This window comes from Ascidiella aspersa, chromosome 4 (assembly GCF_963924565.1).
Source record: "Ascidiella aspersa chromosome 4, kaAscAspe10.2, whole genome shotgun sequence".
NCBI classification, from domain to species: domain Eukaryota; kingdom Metazoa; phylum Chordata; class Ascidiacea; order Phlebobranchia; family Ascidiidae; genus Ascidiella; species Ascidiella aspersa.
Window position 1 is genome coordinate 31,595,372 of NC_139450.1, and position 18,142 is coordinate 31,613,513.

General features: G+C 37.7%; 1 protein-coding gene across 1 annotated transcript; it reads left to right on the plus strand.

Moving 5' to 3' along the window:
* The first annotated feature begins 5,384 nt into the window (after nucleotides 1-5,384).
* LOC146157498 (uncharacterized) lies at nucleotides 5,385-17,857 on the plus strand. The gene is made up of 11 exons (XM_083387469.1): nucleotides 5,385-5,609; nucleotides 6,045-6,230; nucleotides 6,558-6,722; nucleotides 6,884-7,006; nucleotides 7,338-7,507; nucleotides 8,712-8,872; nucleotides 11,006-11,166; nucleotides 11,855-11,995; nucleotides 12,715-12,945; nucleotides 13,528-14,439; nucleotides 16,531-17,857. The coding sequence occupies exons 1-11, from the start codon at nucleotides 5,385-5,387 to the stop codon at nucleotides 16,570-16,572; spliced, it is 2,517 nt and encodes an 838-aa protein (XP_083243595.1). The 3' UTR covers nucleotides 16,573-17,857.
* The last annotated feature ends 285 nt before the right edge of the window (nucleotides 17,858-18,142 follow it).

Consider the following 18,142-nt stretch of genomic DNA (forward strand, 5'->3'; position numbering starts at 1 on the left):
AATTTATTCTTTGCAATTTCAATTTTAAAACTCGTTACTGTTAAAATAAAAGTGGTAGGATCTTTAGACCAGCGCCTAATTTTTAGTTGAATATGAGTGTTTATTGTTGTTATGGTACTAGTTTAGGTCTTATTGGTGTGCTCGAATAGAAAAAGATTGCAGTGCATTGTTTTACTGTACCAAAATTATCTTGTTTTCTCAATTTCCCGCTACATGTGTCATGGAAATCAAATCTATAATCACTTGACCATGTCGAAATAAATGGAATGACAAATTTGACGAATTTAAAAAATGTCAATCGTATTTTATATTAAACGCGATTTACCAAAAACGTTTTTGAGGGCTAACTAAAATTATACGTCTTTTGAATTTCAATGCAGAAAAGAAATAATTCGAAAACAAAAATTTGAAAGAAAAGCAGGATAAATTCTAACCAAGGCTTATATATTGAACTAACTACGGTGAAATCGCAAACTCGGTCGTATAGAACGCAAGTCGCAAACTCGGTCGAATAGAACGCGTCGTTGTACTAACGGGTTTGTGCAAGAGCAAATGGGCTTATACCATAGAGCACTCTATGCTTATACATCAAGTAGCAAAAAATGGTAAAACCGCAGGCTCTGTTTATTAAAACTTAAAACCTAAATAACGAAAACATCGTTTTCTTTTTTGTTTCACTTTTTGAGGATTTTTGAATGATAGGGGTTTGTCCTCGTCAAATCTTATAATCAGTAGACCAATGTTTGTTGGTAGAAAATAGCTATAAAATCTCCCTTCTAAACACTTTTATGTGTTTTTTTTTTACGTTGTAGACGTTCGTTCGCCAAAACGACTTCTTTAGTTCCAGACTATAGTTGTGCCCATGTGTGTTAACATTTGAACAGATGTATTGTTGGGATTATTTGACAAAAAATATTTTATCTAATGTTATATTTTTCGATTACATTTATAAGTCACGTGCACAGTTGGAGAAGTTTTACGTAGTTACTCACGCGTGACGTTTACTGTATTCGTTTGTGATTTAGGTGTCTGTTATATTATTTACATTTCCTTGGAGTTTTAACGGTTAGAAGGCGAAATATAAATAAAAACTCGTGTAGATATCTTTTAGCAGAGTTTCCATAGTGGTTAAACGCAATTTCACATGGTTTTGTTTAGTAATTGTACTTATGTTAGCTGTATAACCTCACACATACCTAAGCCTAATAAATCTGATTATTGTGTTAATACTTATTTATTGGCCACATGAGTTGAATTCACATGACTAAGCTTGTTTTATTACAGCTGCTTAAATGAACTGCAGGTGAAAAATAAAGAACAAGTTGAATAGCAATTCAATTGTGTGAAAAACTCACGCAAACTGTCACAGTGTAAGGTTATAGCCCAGCACCTGTTAACCTAATATGTTTATTGATTAACTTAGCAAGTACTACAACATTAGGTATCCAAATAATGTGAGCATATTAAAAGTTCAATGCTAAATATCTTCAGAAGTATAAATGCTGTTTAAGAACAATAGGCGATAATATGCGGAAGATCTCTTTTACATTTTATAAAAAGAAATATATATATATTATTTGCTTCATATTGATGTGTTATCATATCGATTTTGCTTAAATTTTACCATACAAACTTTAGATCATATAAATTGTGTTGCGTTTTTTGCTTATTTATTTTGTTGTCATTACAGATGTAATATTTTATATATAAGCTAGTTTTATTTTACCTCTGTCAAATAAATTTTGTTGGTAAATTAGTTATGGCCAGTGAAATTCAATCAATTCTGCCTGACACAAAACCTGAAAAAACTTTTAAATCTTCTATTGGTGTGGCTTTGTCATGTCTTGGAGCCGCTGTAGGAACTGGAAATATCTGGAGATATCCAAGAATCGTTGCCAACAACACCGGTGAAAATGGAGCTCTTGCTTTTCTTCTAATTTGGTTCCTGTTTCTTTCCACCTGGTCCATTCCATTGCTTCTAATAGAATACGGTGCTGGCCGGTACACCAAGTGTGCCACGATTTTGACTTTCAAAAAGATGGTGGGCCCACGTGCAATGTGGTGTGGGGCCTTTATCGGATTTGTTAATTTTGCAATTGCAAGTTATTATGCAGTAATTTGTGGCTGGTGTGCTTATTATTTTGGCTACTTCATCGCCAATGGGTTACCCTCTCAGCTTGCTGAGAGCAGACAGATATTCACCGACTTTGCAGAGGCCTCTGCTTGGCCTGTCCTTTTCCAGGCTTTTGTTATTGCGTTAGGTGGTGCCTGTGTTTTTGCAGGAGTTCGGTCGATTGAACCGGTAATGATTGCAATGGTCCCACTTCTTCTCATTCTCATGCTTGTGTCATTCATTTACTCCCTTACCCTGGAATACTCTTCCATTGGCATCAAACACCTTTTCAACATGGATTGGGAAGTCTTTAAAAGGCCCAAAACTTGGATTGAAGCACTGACCCAAAACGCTTGGGACACAGGCGCCGCTCAAGGAATTCTGCTCGTCTATGCAACTTATCTTGGAAAGCAGCATGGAGTTGTGAGATATGGCACTGTAATTCCCTCAATCAATAACTTTCTCAGTTTCCTCATGGCCATAACTATGTTTTCCACCATATTTTCTGTGCAAATCACCCTTGATCCCAGCATCACTGTAAACCAAGTACTTGATTCCTTCGCATACAATGCCCCCGGTAATACAGGTTTAACATTCATTTGGATTCCCCTTCTTTATTCAAGTTTATCGATTGGTCGCGGTATCACTGTAATATTTTTCCTGTGTCTTTTTCTGGCTGGTTTTTCTTCGCAGATTAGTTTAATCGAGGCGTCCTGTCACCAACTTGTCGACCTGAAGATTCCCAGGAAGGTGTCGGTGCCTGTAATCTGCTTCCTAATGTTTTTGTTTGGCCTGGGCAGCACCCTGAATATTCACTTTTTGGTCAACCAAGATTTTGTCTGGGGTTCGGCGATAGTTATCAGTGGTTCATTTCTGCTGTTTATGGTGTATTCATTTGGGGTCGATAAGTTTAGGACGGAGATTGTAAATAACTACGGAGATGGCAGTGACTGGAAACTGCCACGGCTTTGGAATTGGATTATATGGTTTCTTATACCAGTTGAAATTGTTGCTATCTTTATCTGGTGGGTTGCGAGTAGTGTTATGGACCAGGAAAATATTTGGTATGTGTTATCTGACGAAAGTTTGCTTTCGGCTTTACTACAATGGGCCGTTGTGATCCTCGTGGTACTTGCCCTCACATTCGGTTACCTTAGATATGGTGAAAAGCTCTTGCCCAATATTTACCTGTTGCCCGGATTGTCACCAATTCAATCAATATCGGAAACTAATAACACAGACGGTTTTGCAATGGCTGTAGATTTTGAGTTGGACCATATTGACGCACCTCATGCTATGCAGGCTGATAGCTTGCCAGGAAATGACTTTATGAAATAACATTAAGTAATAAGTAATACAAATCTAAATAAATTGGAAACTCAATGGTATGTGGAAATGACCTTGTCAGTTTGACAAAAAAAACCTTACAAAGCCATCATAGCTATAAATTGTTATGACATTCAGCTGATATATACACATACAACATATTTCATCAACATTGTGAAAAGAAAATGGTACTTTTGTTTATTTTTTAACAAACCTGTGATTTAATTTCCAGTTTTCGAGTATATAATTTATTTTTCAAGTTTCTCATAAACAAATTTACAAATTACAACTTCACCCCATAAATTTTTCTTTGTGCAATATTGTTATTTATACTTTTGTTTTCAAAGTGATTTTTGTGGCGTACCAAGCTTTTTTATTAATTTAAATTGTGTCTCCGCCATGTTAAGATTTACCACTGTGTTATACTATTGTATAGAAAATCATTCCTAATCTTACATTGGACTGTTTCCTGTTCCTGTTTATCCATTTTGTTGGCGTTTTGTGTATTGTAATTAGGGAACGCCTTGTCTAAAGCAATTGATGTGCCCATTGAGCCTACAATAGCTTATCTCTTGTAAATCTACTTGCATAATGTTGGTTAGTATCAATTAAATTACATTTTGTCTCCACCAAGTTAAGATTTATAACTGTGTTACACTATAGGAAATCATTCCTTATCTTACATTGTACTGTTTCCTGTTTTTTTTTATCCATTCTGTTGGCCATTTGCACATTTCTAAATACACAATTTGTGTTAAACAAGATCTGTATATTGCACAATATGTATGCTGCTGTTGAATTACTGAATCAAATAACACTTAATGTATATAAAAAGTACCCGCCATTGTGGGTTACGTTTGCCTAGCGTCTTTCCTTTTACAAATATTTGTGAGTGACATTGCATTTGATCGGAGACAAACATATCATTCCATTTATTTTATTTGAACATAAAACATATTTAATTTATTTCTAGTATATTTAATTGAACTTTATATGTTTTATTTTTTTTGCACATCCTTGTAAAAATTTTCCATATGTAATGTACTACGTTTTTTTGCTAATCAAGAAAGAGTGTCTCTATATTTCAAATCTTATTATTTGTAATCTTGATAAACATGTTTATTGCCCACCTAGCATTTGTACTATTTAAACTTATCATATCTTTATTTTGCATGTACTGTATTATATCCACCAATGCAATTGTATATATACCCTCAAAGCTATTATTTTATTGATTTTTGTTTTTAAATGTCTGCTCTTATTTTATGTATCATGTAACTTTTACCTTGTATTTTAGGCCAACTTTAATCAGTACTGGTACTATTATAAAGAATGCAGTTATTTTTCCAAATTACTCAAAGCTGCTGAAAACCCTGTTCTGTTTTACAAAGGTAAATTTATGTTTGCCTTTTTATATTCTCTATTAGGGTTCTACTTGAAATTGTTTGGTGTACATTTTCAATGGAAATGTGTATAATGCTAAAACCTGTAAACAATATGCACAGGTTTTTAAAAATTGACCCATATACGGTAACAGCAGGGGTGGGGAACCTACAGCCCGCAGGCCAGATCCAGTCCACCAAGATAAATGATCTATATTTTTAGATTATTTCAACTATGTAAAAGCTTTTTTTATGCTTTGCGCAAATCTTGTTCGTGCAACGAGTGTAACATGTATGTAGACTCCTTTTTAGTTGCAAAATACCATAGTTTTATTCCTGATTAGGAGTCGCTGTGGTTGTTATAATAAGTTGTGTAAAGTATACACAGTTAAAATTTAATTTCCTAAGCGAAAAATGGTAAAAAAGACAGGATTTTTTAAAAAAAGTTTAACCTCCGACTAGAAAAGGTTGCCCTTACCCTAAGTTAAAAAATTAGAATAGTACTATGTAGCTTAACACATGCTTGTTTTAAAATGCCATATTTTAGACAGCAGACCACCACAATGTTAAGTGCCGCATGGGATTGGTATTACGGCTCCAATGAGGAGTTTTTGTTGGCCAACTGTCAGTTCGGCAAACCGTACGATGCAAAAGGTGGCAAAAAGAAGAGGAACCCCGCAAAAGCTGTGATCCGGCCGGGAACTCTGGCAGAAGGGGTCCTCATCAATGTTTTTACTGTTTCTCGAAAAGACAAACAGCAGCCCACTATACTAGAAATGTCAGCTAAGGTAATTATTATGTACTTTTGTTAAATTTGGAAAAATACTTAGGTACACTGTGCACAAACCTGTATTGGGGCTTAAAAATAAATGTAAAGCCAAATAGGTCGAGCAAATCAGACTAGATCACAGTTGTTAATGTGTGTATCTTTCATTTCATGTTTTCGAAGTAAGGAATCTCCCACAGACAATAAAATGTAAAAGAAAGATTCTTGCTTTCATATTAGCTGGTGTTAAGACTGTTTAAAAACAGGTACAAAGTACAAAACCTTTTTTAAAAAAAAATAGAATTTTTAAGAAATTATTTTATCTTTTATACCTGTGTTCATAGACGGTCTGGATATCACCCAAAAATGTATGGTTGTGCAATTGAAATGAGTATAACACACAGGTAATTGCGTCTAACTCACCAAAAAAATAACCTGCAATTGTGCATGCATGCAGAACTTGAAAGTTTTACGGCATCCAAACATCCTGCGATTTGTGGGATGTGCAGAAGTGGAGTCGGAGGTTCATCTGGTGACGGAGAGAGCATATCCCCTTGCTATTGCCCTCACCGAAATTGACGCCCACGAAATATGCAGCGGCTTGCATGACACTGCCCTTGCCCTGCAATTTCTCCATGAGCGGGTATGATCCATGTATATTTCAACTTTTGCTTAGTTTTATTGATTCTCCACTACATAATCTGCTAAATTCCTTTTAGCAATTTTCTTACATGAGGCCACATTAGTCAAATTATTGATTGTGCGCTTTCCTTTAAGCAATTATTCTAATTACAAACCAACTGGAAAAGGAATTAGCATTTATACTTTACAATCAATAAACTCCAAAAAATTAGCTTGGCACAATAGGCTGATGAGATTATTCATACACGTCCTAATGTTTTGAGACCAGGAATAGTTTTTAATGCTTAGCTAGTTAAAGATTAATCTCATGCAAATTTATATTTTTCAGGCTTCGGTGGCCCACAACAACGTTTGTATTGAGAGTCTGTATGTCACAGACACTGGTACTTGGAAGTTGGGAGATTTTGAGTTTGCGTGTTCCTTCGCCGAACTTACAAAAGAAAGTTTACTTCTTGTTCACAAAGAATCTAAACTGATTCCACCAGAAGAAAAGGTTTTTAATTTAAATGAACCTTTTTTCTTTTTTGCATAACTTTCTGTTTGTTATTTTTTACTTGTTAGTTGTTTTTCACTAACCTTTATTTTATGTAAAAAAAATCTGTGTTTTATTTAATAAATTATAAATCATTGAAATGTAACGTCAAATACTTGCAGGATTTAAAGAAACTTAAGTGGCCTTTGAAGGCAGAATTCAGCCATTGCAGGGACGTATATTGCTTTGGTTTGTTGGTGGAACGATTTGCGGAACAAATCAGGTTCTCCACCCATCTATCAACGGTGAGATTTATTTTTTTCCAAATTGATAAAAAATGATTTCAATAAAAACTTTATAAAAAAAAAAAAAAAACTTCAAAAAAGGCATGTTTTTGTAAAAAAGTTACAAACAAAGGTTACGTTTTTAAAAAAAGATCGTGGTTGTTAAAAACAGTTTTAAAAACGGTCAGGGTTTTAAAAAAAGTTTAAAAAAAAACCACGGTTTAAAAAAAAAAAGTTTCAAAAAAGGCAGGGCTTTTAAAAAAGTTTCTTAAAACGGTCAGGGTATTTAAGAAAAACTTAAAAACTGTTCAGGTTTTTTTAAACTTATTATTGACTCTTATTTTAACTTAAGGAGAAACTGCAGGAATTTTCCGATGATCTCACAAGAGCAGACTTTGAAAACCGGCCGTCGGTAAAAGAAATTCTTTCACTGTCGCTCTTCAAGGCTCCTTACATTTCAATGGTCCACTTCCTTCAATCTGTCACCTTAAAAACTAAAGCTCAAAAAGACGATTTTTTTAAGTGAGAACCCAACATTTTTGTAAATTGTTATACGCTTGCTTGTAATAACTATTGTAATAGCTTCATAGATTTTTTCGATTTGTAAAATGAACGATTTATTACCGATGGGCTCGTCAGAATTCCATCATACAAGTCATACTTAACAACTTTATTTAGCGCGATGGGTTTATCGTTTAACCTTACGTTATCCGCGCCGACATTAAACGATTGCTACTATGTTCCTTGTAATATGAAAACAGTTATATTATATGCAAAACATTAAATTTAATATACACCTCATGCACGCGATCCGTCAGAAATTAGTGCATTTCTAAGCAAAAAGGTCTACGACAATTATGGCATCTAATGGGTCGAAAAGTCTGACTTTTAGACATTAAGGTCTTCGACAATGCACTAATTTGACTTAACAAATCTGCATAAGAAGATTAAATTTAATAATACTTGACCCAGCCCAACCCAAACGCTCACCAGCTCCTAACCACAATAACGTGCGTTGATTTAATATTTATATAAACGCTTTAGGCCCTCATACATCAATGTGCGACGTAAAAATCCTATATACCCTGAACGAGAAATTATGTCCCCCACGTTAAAACAATTATCAGACCAACGCACATTATTTAGGTTAGGGTGCGGGTTAGCGTTCGGGTTCTGGTGGGTCAAGTATTTTTAATTGTATCTCGTAGTTTTTTGTTATTGTTTTAGCCAATATTTTTATTTTATCTATGCCGAGAGTTAAAAATCCAATTAGTAGTGCATTACCACGACCTAGAGGTCTAAAAGTCACACGTTTCGGCCCTTGGATGCCATAATTGTCGTAGACCTTTTTGCTTAGAAATTCCCTAACTTCTGACGAATCTGGTGCTCTATGTGACAAGAACCGGTCTTTACTTTTTTTAAAGTGGAAAGCAAATTTTGTAAACAAAAAATCCAATTTAAACATAACGCTAAACTTCCGAAGTGCAAATATTTTTTATAAACAAACAACTGTTAGTGGTTAGAAGCAGGGCTGTGGAGTCGTACCCGTTTTCTTTACCCTGGAGTCGGACTCGAATTTATTTTTTCCCTGAAGTCGGAATCGAGTTGTTTTAAACCGACTGACATTTTGACACCCGCCTGCTCTGTTGTTTTATCTCTTACTTGTTGTTGCACCAAATTCCACTTGTACGCAACGGCGTAGTAATGAAAGCACCATATATCGCAGCACCTTGGTCCACCAGCTCGAAGTCAACCACATTTTCGCCGACGTAGTAGGGCGGCGCTTTGTACCGCTCCTACTCACTCCAATCGTCCTGGCTGAACCAATCGCAATCAGCCACGTCATCCCTCGCCTACTAACCCCGGCCGAGGATAAAGAGTCGCAAGGTGAGTTGAATGGTCTTCTGACGCCATCTTCTTTTTCACGGGCATTTCTTTGGGAGTTTTAGTTCTGCCTGCTAAGATTAGCAGTGAGTTTGCTAAAGCGTATTTCGATGTAAGTGCTTTATGGCCTATTTATTTGTGTAAGCATTCTATTACATAAGGTCAAACGGTTATAGGCCAATAATCACATGGTGCCTTGGCGTTGTAGTTGTCCTTTCGGCAGTTGGTGTTACTACCTTGTCGCAGTAGGAGCTCATATTGTTAGTTACTTGTAAGTGTTTGGCGATGAAGTTTAACTTACACTAATGGTTTTCAGTGCCGCTTCTATAACTCCAATTATTTTTAAGAATAAATGCTAGGATTAAATTTGAGCATTATTCCATAGGCTTTTTAGATGTTATATGAAAACTAATGGATCCATCCAATACTGGAGTCGTTATCAGTGTCCAGGAATTTGTTAAAAACACAGCGGCTTACAAGTGGAAACATATCTTATTCAAATAGCATACAAAACAATGTTATTAAAATAGAAACAGCACCAGTGTAAGTTAAACATCGCCAAACACTTACAAGTAACTAACAAGGTGAGCTCATACCGCGACAAGGTAGCAACACCAACTTAAGGACAACTACAATGTCAAGACACCATGTGCTCAATGACCCTTGACCCTGTGATCAGGAGTAATAGAATGCTTACACAATAAAGCACTTAAGTCAAAATGCGCAAGGTTTACATTATATTTTTTGTGGGTGGGTGGTTGTAGGTTGTATCGATATGTGAAGGTTTGAATGAAGTTTTAAGTGGAATTTTATAACATGTATTATTTGCATTACAACCGCAGCAATACAATGCTTCCTTAAACGCTTTTGTTTATTTAGTCATGGTTGATGGAAACATCAGACTTTACATTCATATACCTACTAACATGTTATGGCTAGAAGATTAACGTATACTCCAGCGCTACACAACCGGCCCCACACTGTTGAAATGAGAACTCAACAAATGTCTAGTTTACTTTGGATAAACTCGAAGAAAGACAGATCCTTTGTCAGTTCATCAGAAGAACAATAAACCGACTAAAAAATTGCATTTTGATGACCGGACCTGATAAAAATTGTGTATTTCGCATCTGGACCTTTTCTGAAATTAGTTTAGTGTAGGCCAGATTTCTAGAGTAGATTAAAATTTACAGCTTGCCAAAACGAAAAAATCAAATGTTTTTGTCGCCGTGTACAACAGTTTTTATTTTTAAATTAAATAATTATAAAACAATAGTCAAAAAACTGGAAACATTAGGCTGTTCAAAGCATCAAATTAAAATACGCCAGTATACAGAGATAATTTTGTAAAACTTACATCGAACCCAATAGAGTTAGACCGAAAAGTCATTTTGTTGTAGTATTTTTGAAAAAAAAAATGTACGGCATTCTATACTTTTTTATTTGTGTTCTACTTAAAAGTCCTACAAAGACCATCATTGACTAAAACACCAGCGGGTCGAAAATGGTGTGGCGTGTACGGCTGCAGAGTCGGACTCGACGGAGTCGAGTACGCTCAGTTGGTAGAGCGACGGTCCCGGCTTGACCGGAGGTCGTGAGTTCGAACCTCACTGCAGGCCAGTTGTTTTTCTGGCTTGCTCTGCTTGCATCATAGATCGACAGATTCGGCGAGTCTGCGATGGCTTTTCGGTGTACTATTGATACGGAAGCCGTAATCGTTGGTCATAAAGCAACTTCCGAGGGGCTAGATCACAGATGTTATTAAACACACGGAAAAGTCCCGAGTCCGTTGTGCTCTTAATGTTTTAAAACTGATATTGCCACCAACAGTAAATTGTAAAGGCCGTGCTAAATATCCACCGGGTTTAGCCACCTCAATTGGCGGAATACAGACTGTACAGTTAGAGCCGGACCCAGGACTCTACGAAACCGCCCGCCCATTTGGCCAGAGTCGGACTCGAGTTAATTTTTTTAGGGACTCTATTTAGTTACTGACAACACACCTTAATTTATGTAAATTGGTGAAATACATGCTGTAGACTTGGCTAAATTGCACATTTGCCAGAGTCGGACTGTGGTTATTTTTAACCGACATCGCGAACCCTAATTTCAAGTACACGCCCACTTTTTATCCAGGCCTTCTTCCTCCTGCCGTATTTGCCCGCTACGTGATCCCGAAGATCGTGGAGCTCTTCCAGATGCGGACTTTGCACGTGCGGATCGCCATCGTGGAGCACTTCTCCAAGTACGTCCACCTCTTCGAGAAGACGGTCCTCACCGACGTCGTCCTTCCAGAGGTGAGAGTTGCTGGAAAAAAGGGTTGTCTTTCCCGAAATATGACTTGATGGAACAGTGCAGTGTGATAAATGAGGCATTTTGAAATGACTGAAGTCCCAGCCAAGTCGTTTGCAAAATAACTTAAATCCGAGTCAAGTTACAAATCCACTAAAGTCTAAGTCAAATCGTTTATAAAATAACTTAAGTTAAAGTCAAATCATTTGCAAATCCACTCAAGTTCTAATCAAGCAATTTGTAAAATAGCTTAAATCCAAGTTAGGTAATTTGCAAAATAACTTGCTAGTCAAGTCTTTTAGAATAAATAACAAGCCAAGTCCAAGTCAAGTCCGTAATACATTTAGCAAGACAATTGTTGTATGTGCAAAAATTTAATAAATAGCCCAATTAAGTTGCCCAAAAGACTTTAGTCATGTCATTTGTCCAAAAAGGCTTAGGCCAAGTCATTTTGACTTAAGTCAAGCCTAGTCATTTGTCCAAACGGCTGTCCAGCAAGCACACTTTTAGCAACAAATATTGAAAAAAATTAGAATTAAAAATTATAAATAATAATAATCAGCGATTGTAGCGGCCTTAACTGGATTCCAGATTTTTTTACAAACATATTGCCGGCTGTCCGCAATTTCTCTGAAAATGCACGGATTTGAAGCCGCCCGTCCAACAAACGTGGTTTTATTTTATATTTCGCAGCTGCTGTTGGGCTTGGGCGACAGCAACAACCAGCTGGTGCAGTCCAGTTTACACGCGCTTGCTGATTCTGTTGCGGTGGTGGGCGGCGACCTGATTGTGGGCGGTGACAGGCAGAAGCTATTCTCGCTTGGCATACCCAAGGTAAGCTTTTTCCTTCAGTATGGTATTTTTAGCACAAATCAGTGATTCTTAACCGGGGTGTCGCGGCTCCCTGTTGTGCCATTTCTAATGCCCGAAGGTGCCTATTCGACTGGTATTTGAGAATTTTTTAGAATCCGATTTTCCTCATTGGTAAGCTTCTTAAATTCTTAATCTAACTATTGGTGTACGATTAGAGACCGCTATATCAAATGACATTTTCCTACATGTTGTAAGTTGATTGTGTTGTTCCAGTTCCGACATAATAAAGCCAAATACATATAGTACTATAGTATCCACGACATCATAAAATCTAAAATCGTCATAATAAGACCTAAACCTGTCGGAACAAGTCCTAAAATTCATCGTAATAAGGCCTCAATGGCCAAACAAAAAGCCTGAAACGAATGCAAGCGACAATCGGGCGCCATGGGTCTGACACCGGCCGTTTTTGCGTTTATATTTTTTTGCCCCTGTTTGGGGTTAGTTAAGAAATTAGGTTAGGGTTGAAAATATTAGAGGAGTTAGTGATGTATTTAGGGATGGGGTTTGAGGTTTTGTAAAAGGTTGTGTAGGCCTAATTGTGACTATTTAGGTCGTATTCCAACGGGTTTAGGACTCATTCTGATTTATACGTTATTGCGACTATTAAGTTGTTGTCTTATTCACGTCTTACGGCTGGAATCCAATGAAATGTAAAAAACAATTGTATTTTTCTGCAGTTTGACGGTCGCGCTTTGAACGAGACCCAATCGCTGGCCTACGAAAAGACCAAGTTCCCCCAGCGCAAGAAACCGCCCCCTAAAAAGAAGGGTCCAGAGCCCCCGCCCCTCCCGGCCACCCTGCTTGAGCTGGCCCTGCAGCGCCCCCGAAAAACCCCCAAGAAGGTCTTCGTCTCACAGGAAGTTGCGCTGGCCAAGCAACAGCACTTCGCCTCAAGCCTGAAGTCGAACGTAAGGGACAGTTTGTAAAAACACACAAGGGGACAATATAAATGCTTATAAATGTTTCTTATTTAGGTATGAGTTCAGGTTACGGTCAAGGTTTGCGTAAACGCTGTCGTTCTTTGCCATAAAAAGCCAGCAAAAACGCCATGTGCAAGTGTTTCTGTTTTTTTTTTGTACCTATAAATGTTACACAAATTCTGAAATGGACTGAAAATTAAAAGTTTGTATTTAACTAACGGTAAACCATGGTACGACTTTTTTTTAATATTTTGTACACCAGCACACATCTTTGTACGGCGTCGCAATATGTCACATTGTTGTAGCAATATATATTTTTTGTCTGCTTGTTTTCTTTGCTGTCGTTTTGATCGTCCGGTATGGAACTGAGTTGTTGTAACCATCATTGTGTTTAATAACTCTTAACTTATAAAGACTTAAGTAAACATTCAACTTTCATTGCTGATGAAAAAGAGTTCTGTCGTGCTGGCTTCCACGGTCATTTAGCTCGTTACAGTTTAGATACCCCGATAATGCTTAATGCCTATTTTACAGTCATTTAAACAAAATTATTAACGGTTTTCATTTCAGGTAACACAAAACGGCCACAACGGCCACGCCGCCCCAAACGCCTTCCAGAAAGCTCCCGCTGCCCCAAAAGCCCCCACAGGGCACCACAGCAAGCCCCAAGCTCCCGTCAAGGCCAAGGTCGCGACCAGGAAGCGTCCTGAGCCGAAAAGGGTCGAGATTGAAACTTGGGCGAGCTCGGACGATCAGCACAGTGACAACGATTCGTGGCCATCGTTTGACGAAGACCCAGCGTCGGCTCCGGTCGAAGTGAAGACAAACGTCTCGGTAGCTTCGTCCGTTTCTGCTCTTCTCAGCGATTCGGCGGATTTTGAAAGCGATTCTTGCGATGAAAACAACGCAAAGAAAAACTCGCCAGAAACGCCAAAATTTCCTAGCCTTCCTCTCAGCGTCAGTAGCGGCCAAGTTACGCCGGAGAAAAAGCGACTGGGGAAGCTGAGTTTGAGCGGCTCTTACGATGAAAACGACGCCAACTCGCCCAAGATTTCGCCAGAAACGCCAAAAGTTTCTAGCCTACCTCTAAGCGCCAGTAACGGTCAAGTTACGCCGGAGAAAAAGCGACCGGGGAAGTTAAGTTTGAGCGGCGCTCGTAAGATCAAGACCAAACAGCCGGATACACCTTCAACAACCTCCGCACAAAAACTCAACCTCGGCGAGGAGTTTGAGATCGTTGTCAAGGCAACTCCTCCGCCGGAACAAGTCGAAGAGCCGGACTTTTTCGCCGACATGGCTCCCAAGATTTCTGCCACCTCATCCTTGTTGTCCAACGCCGCCGCCAAATCGTCTTTGGGTGACGCGACGAGAAGCCAAGTTTCGAAGAAGTCGGACCCTATGACCGACAGCGTGGACGGACGGTCAGTGGACAGTGGTCAAGGTAGCACGGTCAGCGCTTTCAACGTCGTCGAAGAGCCTTATGTGAGTGGTGATGTATTTTGCGCTGAATAGCTACCGTTCGGTTTTGGAATGGATTGGGCATGGTACTCGGCCTGGTATTAGTGTTTTTAATTAGTTTGTAAAACAATTTTTTTTTTGAACGCTAAGTCGTTTACTGATTATTGTGGATTGGATGGTTATAACAAAATCCTAAATTACAAAATTAAGAATAGGGAATGTAAGTCTTACCTTCTGTGCCAGCTTTATGTGCAATACAAATTAAGATAACATGTTGAAAAAGCAAAGCGAATGGTAAGGTTGAAACTTATCTAAAGTCAAGAAATATAGGAAAGCAACTAGGCCAGCGTGAGTATTTTTGTATTTTGTAATACTCACGTTTGGCTTTTGTAACACAGTATTATGCTGTTTGAATTGTCTTGATACAGCTAAGTCTATTTATGTTTGACCAACTTCATCCAAAAACGAACTTTTAAACATTTTTTTATCGACATTTTGTCGTTTTTTCGAGCCCTATTAGGAAAGGTCAGTAGTAAGGACTAGCGTTGTGTTTTGGGGTGGCGGCAAAAACATTTTGGTCGAAAATTATAATGAGAAAAAAAGTTATCCTGGACGCAAACTTTTCAAGTTTTACAAACCTCTCAAAAAAATATCCAACAGAATCTAGGTAATTTTAGAAAAACCAGGGTTAGTAAAAAATGCCTCTGTAACAGTTCTTAATCTTCCACCAAAAATATAGGCCCATATTTCCCAAAAAAATATCATCAGCATTATACCGATACATTTTTTGAATTATACCGATACATTCCGATAATATCAGATCGGCCACCTCTGGGTAGAATTCGTCTACGCCCGATATTGCGTTTGGCCAACGGATAACAATTGATTCTGGAAATCAGTAAAATCCAACAAAGTGATTTCTAACTTGCACGTAATGTATTTTAAAATAACAGGTCAACAACTTAAAGTAACAACATATTTTATGCTTAAGCAAACTTGGGCCTAAGACCCGGACAAAATGACCTTTAAATATTTTAATTTTGTCTAATTTGCTTGTTTGGGGGGAAATATGACTTAATTAAGATATTTTTTTCAAGTTCGCGTAGTCGTATCGGAGAAAAATGCTGTTGGCAACCGCTCAAATATTTTTTCCTAGATATTATCAAGTTTCTCCAAACGATTATTCCCACCATGTCGCTTTTAGATAGTAGTTGCTGCTTTACCCGTAAAACATTGTTCCTTTTTTGGTGCTTGAAAAGTCACCTTTAAATGCCAGCTAACAGAAGACAGCCACTTTGTCGTTTAGAATTATTTCAAACAAAAATCCTCGTAATAATTCTACAAAAAAATACAATAGCTATAAAGTCGGACTAGTGAAATGGCAGAAAAATGAGGTGAAAGGTCGGCCCCATAAGCAGTAACACCGTACGCCGCGACGTGAAACGGTATGACACTGTATGTTGCGACATGAAACATTAGGACAGTAAAGACTCCATGCGCCAAGACCATACAATAGGAACGCCACCATACGCTACTATATTATTGGACACATCAATGGTTTGCCCTATACGCTGCTACAGTATGGGCGGCCTCTACTATATTATGTAAAACAAGCAGTAATTTGCAAATTAAACGGCTAGCTTTCTTCTGTTTGTAGAGCAGTAATTCTCAACCTTTTGTGGCTTACGGCACCCCTCAAAAAGAATAAATAGATTTTCTGTACCCCAAGTGGAATGTTCGTTGAGTATTTTACTAAATTGGACTGGAACAATAAAATTAACTTAAAACATGTAGGAAAATGTCATTTGATATAATGGTCTCTAATCAAACACAAATAGTTGTTTTAAAAAGCTTACCAATGAGCAAAAATCAAATTCTTAGAAATTATAAAATAAAATACATATCGGCACCATTGAGCATTAGAAATGGCACATTAGGGCGCCGCGGCACCCCGGTTAAAATTCTCAAATACCTATCGGCACCATTGAGCATTGGAAATGGCACATTAGGGCGCCGCAGCACCATGGTTAAGAACCACTGCTGTAGAGCAACGAGTTTGACCAAACAGTTTCTTATGTAGATTTTAAGCGTTTAATATTTATCTTCTGTGTTTAGGACGATGATGACTGGGATAATGAAGGAATAGCGTGGAACTGAACAAACCTATTTGTAGTGAGACGGCCTTGTGCAATACTTCAATCGAATGCAACCACAAGAGTTGTAAAAGTGACTTCCCTTAGAAAAATTAGTACTACACCTGTGCAAAACTGCAGTGCTTATATTTCGATTCAGTGCTTGTATTTTTTTAGTTTAATATGATTTATGTTGTTATGCAGTGCGCGTAAGGCTGACAACAATTTATGTGTTTTTTTGGTTTTACTAAACACCCGTGATACTACAATGTTATCGGACTTTATAAGTTTCGCGTCTTATTTCCAACCATTCCTCTCATGTTATCATTTAGCAATATCAATCAGCAATAATACGTTTATTCTAACAGGCATTCCTAAGCAAAATTTGGAAACCAATCATTTTTCTGTTAAAAGTGATTTGTTGCAAAATTCGCTTTGTTAAGTTTATTATCTGAACACCTTTATTTGTTTTTTATTCTTTCAAGCTAATACCTTGTTTTACGGCTTTAATCGTCGAAAAATAGAAAAACGTTCTATGTAGCTCGTTTCTTTAAACGTTGCCAAACCTTGTTTTACTCGTTGCTTATTTTTTTGTCCTATTTCTGTTTTAACCCGGTACAGCTCAGCACAAACCGAACTATTCAGCCGCGTGTACCGCAACTTTGTGAATACGTCTTACGCTATACTCGTGTACAACTCGTGGCCCCTGATATCGTGCATTACGTTATGGTACTTTTGTTACTCTGCTCCGTACTTAATTTTCATTTTTCCGAGCCTGCTTTAAACCGTGGTGGCCTATACCGCAACTGTGCATTAACCCGAGTAAAGCGTTGCTTCGTGCTATAAAGTGTTTCGTTAAGTAATCGCTTAAAGCAGGGGTTCTTACACTGGGGTCCATGAGCCCCTTGGGGGTACGTGTACTAATTTTAGGGGGCCCGTCAACCTCTACTTGACATATTTGGTTATATTTGAAAAGTAATCGCATTGTTGAATTAAAATTTAAACGTTTTTGCACTGAATGTATTTAGACTCCATTACGCTTTCACATTTTTTGGACCGAAAACTGCAGATTTTTAAAGTCTATTTGTATTGTGACGTCAATTTATGACGTCATCTCTTAAAATTCCTTGCCTACTCTGGTCCACGCGAAGCAAAAATATTTTTTAGGGCTCTGCGGTAAAAAAAGTTAAGAACCCCTGGTTTAAAGTCACTAGTATAGTATAGAGCGCGATGCTTTCGTGTCCAGTGTTTTGCACGTTTTGATTCGGATATCTTGTCGTTACATTTATGCAGTTTCGTGTCGTCGACAGAAATAGAGTTCCAATTCCTGCTTTATTCATGGTGCTTTTATATTCCAGAGAGGTTTTAAAGGAGACACGAGCGCTAGCAATAGGGTCGCAGATACAAGTATAGTATATACGACACGCAAGATGCTATATATCGCAGTTAATGTCCCACTGTACTTCAGCCGAAAGACCAAAATAAGAAGACATCACAGCGGAATAAAACACAGTTCGGAATAAGACCAAAATAGGACTGATGCGTAATAACGTCTAAATCTGAATAAGTACATCACTAACTCTCCTAATAACTTC